Source organism: Anopheles darlingi, chromosome 3 (assembly GCF_943734745.1).
Source record: "Anopheles darlingi chromosome 3, idAnoDarlMG_H_01, whole genome shotgun sequence".
In the NCBI taxonomy this organism is placed as follows: Eukaryota; Metazoa; Arthropoda; class Insecta; order Diptera; family Culicidae; genus Anopheles; species Anopheles darlingi.
This window is the reverse complement of record NC_064875.1, coordinates 28,413,439-28,420,938: the sequence shown is the minus strand read 5'-3', so window position 1 is coordinate 28,420,938 and position 7,500 is coordinate 28,413,439. Positions and strand designations below refer to the sequence as shown.

The 7,500-nt window shown below is 56.6% G+C and overlaps 1 protein-coding gene across 46 annotated transcripts in view; it reads right to left on the bottom strand.

The window, feature by feature from the left end:
• Positions 1-7,500, bottom strand: part of LOC125957803 (dystonin) — a 164,679-nt gene that overhangs the window by 26,525 nt on the left and 130,654 nt on the right. For 26 of the 46 annotated variants that reach the window (XM_049690747.1, XM_049690748.1, XM_049690745.1 and 23 more), the window contains one exon: positions 1-7,500. This exon is cut by the window's left edge and continues 404 nt beyond it; it is cut by the window's right edge and continues 2,033 nt beyond it. The exons of the other annotated variants lie outside the window; for them this stretch is intronic. In XM_049690747.1, the coding sequence (XP_049546704.1) occupies positions 1-7,500 (7,500 nt within the window). 46 annotated transcript variants of the gene reach the window in all.

Below are 7,500 nucleotides of genomic sequence, written 5' to 3'. Positions count from 1 at the left end.
GCCCCTTGCGGAAGGCTTCCGGTAGGTGCAGCAGCTTACGCTTGGCACCGTCCTTTAGCAGCACCGATTCCGGATCAATTAGTCCCTGGACGATCGCATCGCGGAGAGTGATCGCTGGTTCCTGTTGGTCCGCATTGGCGCAGATGGTCGCGGTGTTGTCAGCGGACGCTAATAGTGGTGGTGGTGACGGTGGTTGGAAGCGTCCGGTCGACAAGTCCAGCAGGCCCGATTCGACCGCCCGGTCGAAGCTGAGCGGTTCGCGCACATACACTACGCAATCGTTGTCGAAGGTGAAGCACAGCAACTTAGGATCAACGGTGGCACGAACGGTATCTGGCAACCAACCTCCATACTCCTGCAACGCGTGCCTTAGTGGCACGAACGCTCCCGTGCCCGGATCACGCACGACCGACTGATCGAGTGTAACGATCTCGTAGCGGAGTGCATCCTGTAGGCTCATCTCCTTCGGACCACGACCAATCGGTGACTCCTGGAGCAGATTGTCGATCGATTCCTTACGCTCCAGCATTTTCCCGGTGATCGGTCGACTAACGGTCACGAGTAGACCGTTCGCGAGCGCCACATCGAACCCGTACGCCCGTTCGCTTTTATGATCCAGTACCTTGCCCTTGCCCACATCGATATCCGCTCCTCCCTCGATAGCGGCCCTCAGTGGTCTATCCCGGCCCGTAACGGCATCCTTGTAGACGATCGTCTCACAATCGAGCAACCCGGCATCGAGGGCCTCCTGTAGGTTGAGCTCATCGCCCGAGCTCGGCTCCACGAATCTACCCCGCTCCGGTACATAAAGACCCATCCGGATGGCGGCCTCTAGCGAGAACAGCTTCCGGTTACTCACGATCAAGCCCCTTCGTCGAGCTTCCTGTAGATCGATGCGATCTTCAGCATCGACCACATAGACACCGGCACGGGGATCGATCAGACCTCGCTCGGTGGCACTATCCAACCGGAGGTACCGGAGATCGTGACAGTCCTTCACGATCGAGGCCGTCGCACTGACGAGATCCTCGGTACAGGCTTCCTCCAGCGTAATCCGCCTGCCAGTGACCGGATGCAGCATTTGTCCGGTGGCGCGATCATAGAAACCCATCGCTAACATTTCGTACAATCCGAACCCACCGCTCTCGATATCGACGATCAATCCAAGCCCCAGCGCTTCACTGAGCGGTATGAACACTTCGCTGCCCGGCTCCCGGAATACTCCTTCACGCCGGTCAATCAGCTTCGCCCGGCAAGCCTCAAACAGGTTCAACATCGATTCGTCCCGTTCGTTGAAGTAGCACGGTAGCTGCGGGTTGATGACGAACTTTCGCATGGCCTCCTGCAGTGTAATCTTCCTGCCCGTCGTCGGATCGACAAACTTGCCCGTCTTCTCATCGTAGATACCCTGATGGATCGCACGCTGCAAACTCACCGGAGCCTTCCGATCGTACAGCAGCCCAATGTCGAACGCGTGCTTCAACGTGATCGGCGCACCATCACCGTGCCGAATCGTTGAATGTTCTCCATCGATCAGCTTACTCAGGATAGCCTCCTGCAGGTCCAGATCCCGATAATAGCCCGTATCGGGATCCCGCATCTGTACCGAGTGCGGATCGATCAGCTTACCCGCGATCGCTTGCTCGAGCGTTAACTTCTGGCCCGTCTTCGGATCCACGAAGCGACCGTGGCTCTCCCGATAGATACCCTTGAGGACGGCCTCACTCAAACCGATCGGTTTCCTCACCTCAACGAGCAACCCACGATCAAACGCTTCCCGGAAGTCAACACGCACGCCCGCCTCATCACGGACCGTACCACGCCTCACATCGACCGTACCATTCTCGATGGCCAACTCGAACGGTACAATGCGGCCGGCCACATTCACGATCGTCGATTCCGGATCCAGCATTCCACGCCGTATCGCCCGTTCCGTCGACATCCGTTCCGGAGTGGTCGTGCTACTGAACTGGCCCGACTTGGGATCGTACAGTCCCCGGTATACGGCATCCGGGAGGCTGCAACGACGCTTCGGCGACACGATCAATCCCCGATCGAGCGCCTCCGCTAGCCCTACGCTTAGTCCCGAGGCTGAATCCACGACCGTACCCGACTGAGCGTCCACCAGACCGCTCCGGATGGCCTCGGCGAGGCTGACCACGGTGCCGGCCTTCGAATCGCGCACGATCAGATCCGCGGTCGATACTTCGCCCTCTGCTATCGCTTCCTTCAACGTGAGAGCCTCAGATGGACCACCTTCGACGAGCAATTTCCCCGTCGTTGGTTCGTAGAACCCACGCACCAGTGCATCGGCCAGCGAGATCGGTTTCTTGCTGCTCAGCACATACCCCTTCTGGTAGGCCCGATCAAGCGTCAGTTCGGGACGGGTCAATACACCACGCACATCATCCACAAGACCGCTCGCGATCGCCTCACTACACCGGACGACACTTTCGCGCTGCTCATCCCGGATCAGCACGCTATCGATCTCGACCTGCCGGGCATCGATCGCTTCCCTCAGGTTGCTCTCTTCACCCCGGGCCGGATCCAGTATTTTGCCGGTGGCCGGATTGTACAGCTCCCGGCTCAACACATCCAGCAGACTGTGCGTGACGTGACGCGTATCCATGAGCTGCTGCTCGACCGCCACGTTCAACGGTAGCAGCTGATCCCTGGCCGTATCCTTCAGTCGGCCAGATCCTGCATCGAGCAGCTTCTTGTCGAGCGCGTCCTGCAGCGGTACCAGCGTGTTCTCGAGCGTGTCCTTCACGTTCGAGATGCGCGCATCGACGATACCCTTGTCGACCGATTGCTGCACATCGACCATCTCTTCGGTGATGGTATCGAGGATCAGTCCGGACTCGGGATTGTATAGACCCTTCCGGACGGCCGCTTCTAGCGAGATTGGTTTTCGCTTCCCATCCAGCAGGTAACCCCGCAGGTACGCCTCGTTCAAACCGATCTCTTCCTGTGTATCGCGGTTCAGTAGCACACCGATCCGCAGATCGATGATACCGCGCTCGATGGCTACGGCCAGTGGTACGATCTGACCATCGGATGGATCCCGCACCGATAGTGACTCACTATCGATCAACCCAGCACGCAGTGCTTCCGCGATCGGAATACGCTCACCGTTCTGGATAAATTCACCGGTTTGCGGATTAATCTGGCCGCCCGTGGCCACCGCCGTCGTTTCGTCCAGTGCAGGTGACAAATCACCGGCACCGTCTCCAGTGTTTTCCCCGGTGCCATCGCCCGGTCGCTGGACAATCCAGCCACGACGGCAACACTCCACAAACTGTACCTTCTTGCCCGTCTTGTTGTGTAGCATGTGACCGGTGTGCTTATCGATGAGATGCTTCTGAAGTGCCACATCTAACCGCTCGAACCGATTGCGCCCTAGATCCTTCACGAACACGGTATTCGGATCGATGGGTGTGCGGTCTGGGTCAAAGAGAAGGTCCCGGAACGACACACGATCACCGGTGACCGGATCCAGGAAGCAACCCTTCTCGGGATCAAATAGCCCTAGTTCCGCCAATCGATCCTCCGTTAGCGAGGCGTCCAGTAGTAGCGTCGAGCTCGTTCCTGTCGGATCGTCCTCCTCTTCTCCCTCCACGAAGGAGATCAAAATCGGCGATAGTACGTCCACTACATCGTGGATGCGTACATTGCGATTGTTCAAACCCTCCTCGACCGTGTAAGGCATCTGCTTATCGTCCACCAGGATGCGGCAGTGCTTGGGATCGATCTTACCCTGCGAGATTGCTTCGCCCAATGTCATGCGCTCGGTAGCAGTACGGCCCGGTTGGTGCTCGGGTGTACGCTCCAGGAAGGTCACGTGTCTACCAGCAGCATCCGTTGAGGGTTGATCCTCACTTTTCAGTGCATCGACTACAGCCTTGCCGGCTAACAGCGGCGCACCGACCACAGCCATAAGTCCGAGCTTGGCCACGTCCAGAATCTTCTTGCCAGCCTCACCGGCGGCAGTGGTAGCGCCGTCAGGTTTCACTGATGCGCTAGAAGGTTGGTCATGTCCGCTAGTGCTGTTCGTGGGAGCAACTGATGAAGATTGCTGAGCATCCAGCGCAAGATGAGCCTTGTCAGCTGGTTTAGCTGAATTCGTCTTGATCGTGCCGGAATCCTCGGTAGGAATTGACGATGGCTTATCTAAGGAGCTGTTTTGCTGTGGTGCTATCTCAGCCCCAGTAGTAGCCTTCTCCTGTTGAGGTGGTTCAGTTCGATCGGATAATACTTGCTGAGAACGATTAGAATCCTCGGTCGGAGCTTCTTTGCTCTGCAAATCAGATGATTGATCAACATTTGGTTCTGCAACGCGAACTTCTTCATCTTTAACGCCCGCCGAAATATCTTCAATCTGATTTACTGGCGCCGAGGAATGAGAGCTTCTTTCCGAATCGAGGAACTGCTGCAAGGATCCCGGAGGCTTACTGGCAGCAGCCGCTGGACCGTCTTCCGTTTTCGGGCCATCGATGGTTTGAGGTAACTGAGAAGATGGCGCCGCAATAGGTTCGCCAATTTGGTCGTTAGAACTAGCTACCACTTGACGTTCTACTGATTCCGTAGGAGCTACAGTACCAACAGAAGCGCTAGATGAACGATCCTCGGGTAATTCGTCTTTCATTTGCTCGATGCTTTGAGGTAATTGAGAAACCGGTGGCACAATAAGCTCACCAGTTTCCGTCTTAGAAGTGATTACCTCTTTGCGATCTATTGTTTCCACTACAGCAACTGCAGCAGTAACAGCAGAAGATGCGTTTGAACGACCCTCGGGAGCACTAGTTTGTGGTACATTCGTCTCCTTCGTCGTCTCCTTCCGATCTCTACTCGTTGGATCACTGATGCTAGTGGCATCGGTGGCCACTAGCTCTTGATCATCCAGCAGGTTCACAAACGGAACGGTGGGTGTTTCCACGCTACCTACAACCTCAAAGTCCGCAGTATTAACTGCCGCCGGTTGATCCTTCTTCTCGAAAGCCTTCTTCATGGCCCCGGCGATGGCCATACCACCTAGCACGGGTGCTCCCACCACAGCCATCAACCCAAGTTTTGCTGCATCCTTAATGTTCGATCCAATGTTGCTGCTATTGCTATTACTCGTCGCTGCTACCGGTCCTTGACCAGCCGATTCATTGATCGCCCGTTTCGGTGAAACCACCATCGGGGGAGTATCGGCGCTAAGCACTTCACCCCCCTCACCCGCCGCCACAACCTTGTGCGGCATCTCGGGCGAACGGTTGAGCGTTTCTTCGCTGGACGACTGCGAACCACGGATGAAGCCCCGATCAACGGCGATCGATATCGACATCACTTCACCGCTAGCGGGATGCGTGAACGTACCCTTGGTAACATCGAGCAGTCCACGCTGTAGCGCATCATTGAATCCTATACTGATTTCACCCTCCGTAATCCGCTGCTCCGTCTGTTCCGGCTCCGAGATGATACCCTCCCGACGAGCCTCCTCCAACGACATAATCTTACCACTCTCCAGGTTCTGCACCTCGGTTGCCGATATCAGTGCATAGCCGGACTGTATTTCGACCGTTTTTGTCTTGATCGTGTGGTAGGAGGTGACCGTTTCCTTCACCGAAGTGACGGCCCGGTTCGCCTGCAGGTTCTGGATCAGTGCCGGCAGTGGCTTAACCACCAGTCGGCCCGTGTCGATGGCTTCTCGCAAGGGTATCGCCCTCTGGCTGCCATCGGGAACCTTGAACGAACGATCGTTGGTATCGATCAGACCCCGTGCGATCGCATCCACCAACGCCACACCGTTCGCATTCGGAGTGTACGGTGTGGCCATGATAAAGTCCGTTTTCAGAGCATCCTCGAGCGCCATCGGAACGCGCGATATCGGATGCGTCACGCGACCTACACCGTCGGTCGTGTCCAGCAATCCCCGTTCGACGATCACCGGCAGTGACATACCGATCGGTGGTATCTTCGACTCATAGTTGGACGGTAAACAAAGGCCACGATCGATCGCATCGGCCAGCTTAAGCTGCTCACCGATCGTACAGCGATCCTCATTCACAAGACCCTCGCCGATGGCTTGCTCGAGCGACATCGTACGATCGTCCACAATCACCGCCGCCAATGGATCGACGATTTCGCACAGCAACGCCTCCCTCAACGTCAACAAGTCCCCGGTTTCCGGATGATAAATCTTGGAATCCCTCGTACTCAGCAGACCCTGCGTTTCTAGGGCCGGCAAACTCAGGCAGCGAGCGATCGGTACAAACACCTTGTTGGTACCCTGCAGATCCAGTATTCCGCGCTCAGCTGCCTGCTGCACATTCAGCACATGACCACGCTGTGGATCAACAATGTGACCACTCGCTCCATTTAGCTTTCCACTGCTCAATAGATCCGCGAGCGTCGTCGTAGGGCTGCTCGCAAACAGGGTCGGATCTTCGAGAATGTCCGCCGTCGTCTCATCGAGTATGCCTTGCTCGGCTGCATCCCTTGGTCGCAGGACACATTTTCGCATCTTTTGCAACGCAACCGGACTTGACCGCCGGTATTCCTGTAGGTCCTTTGTCACGGCCACCGTAATGCCCTCCGAAGATCGACGGCTCTCGATGGATAGTGCCTTACGGAGCAGAGCGGCTCGTTCGGGACTCGGTAGTTGGCTGTGCGTTATGAGTCCACGCTCGTAAGCCAGCTCTATCGGAATCTGCTCCCCAGTCGTCGGATCGGTAATGAGCTTCAACGAGTCCAGTGCTCCGGCAGCGGCCACTAGAGGCGCACCGGCCACCAGTAGCACTCCCTTCTGAATGGCTTCGATCATACTGATCGATCCGTTGGCCGTCTTGATCGCACCCGTTTGCCCATCGATCAGACCACGCTCCAGTGCTTCCGAGATCGGTATTCGCCGGGCGGTGTCCGTGGGATCGACCAACTGTACCAGTGCCGAATCTACCTTCCCACTCGCCACCGCACTCACAACGCTTTCCGAACGTCCCGTTTCGGCGAATATCACTAGCGCCGTTGCCGGATCGTAGATAATACCCGGTGCTAGCTGCAGCGGTTCCGGACTTATAAGTTCCGGCGTCGGAATGCCCTTCACTTCCACTAGCACACACTCCTCTGGCTTGCCGGATGCCGAAGATATTTCAACACGATCCGATTGACCGGGTCGTTTGGTGATCTGGATGGTTCGCGGACGAAGCCCGCCCTCCTTGGCCCCAGGCTCCGTAGCGCAGGGTTCGAAAATGATGTACTCGCCATCGATTGCTTCGCGCATTGTTAGCTGTTCACCCCGGCGAACCGCATACCGGCCGATCGAATCAAGAATGTTCTTTTCCAGTGCTCGATCGATGGTTACGCGCCGTTCCGGATGTTTCGGATCGCACACGAAGGCCGATTGTCGATTAATGATTTGCAGTTTGATGCACTCCTCGAAGCTCACGAGACGATCCGTACCGGGGATCAACAGCAAACCGGTGTCCGGATTGAGCAAGTGCCGTTCGATGGCTTCCT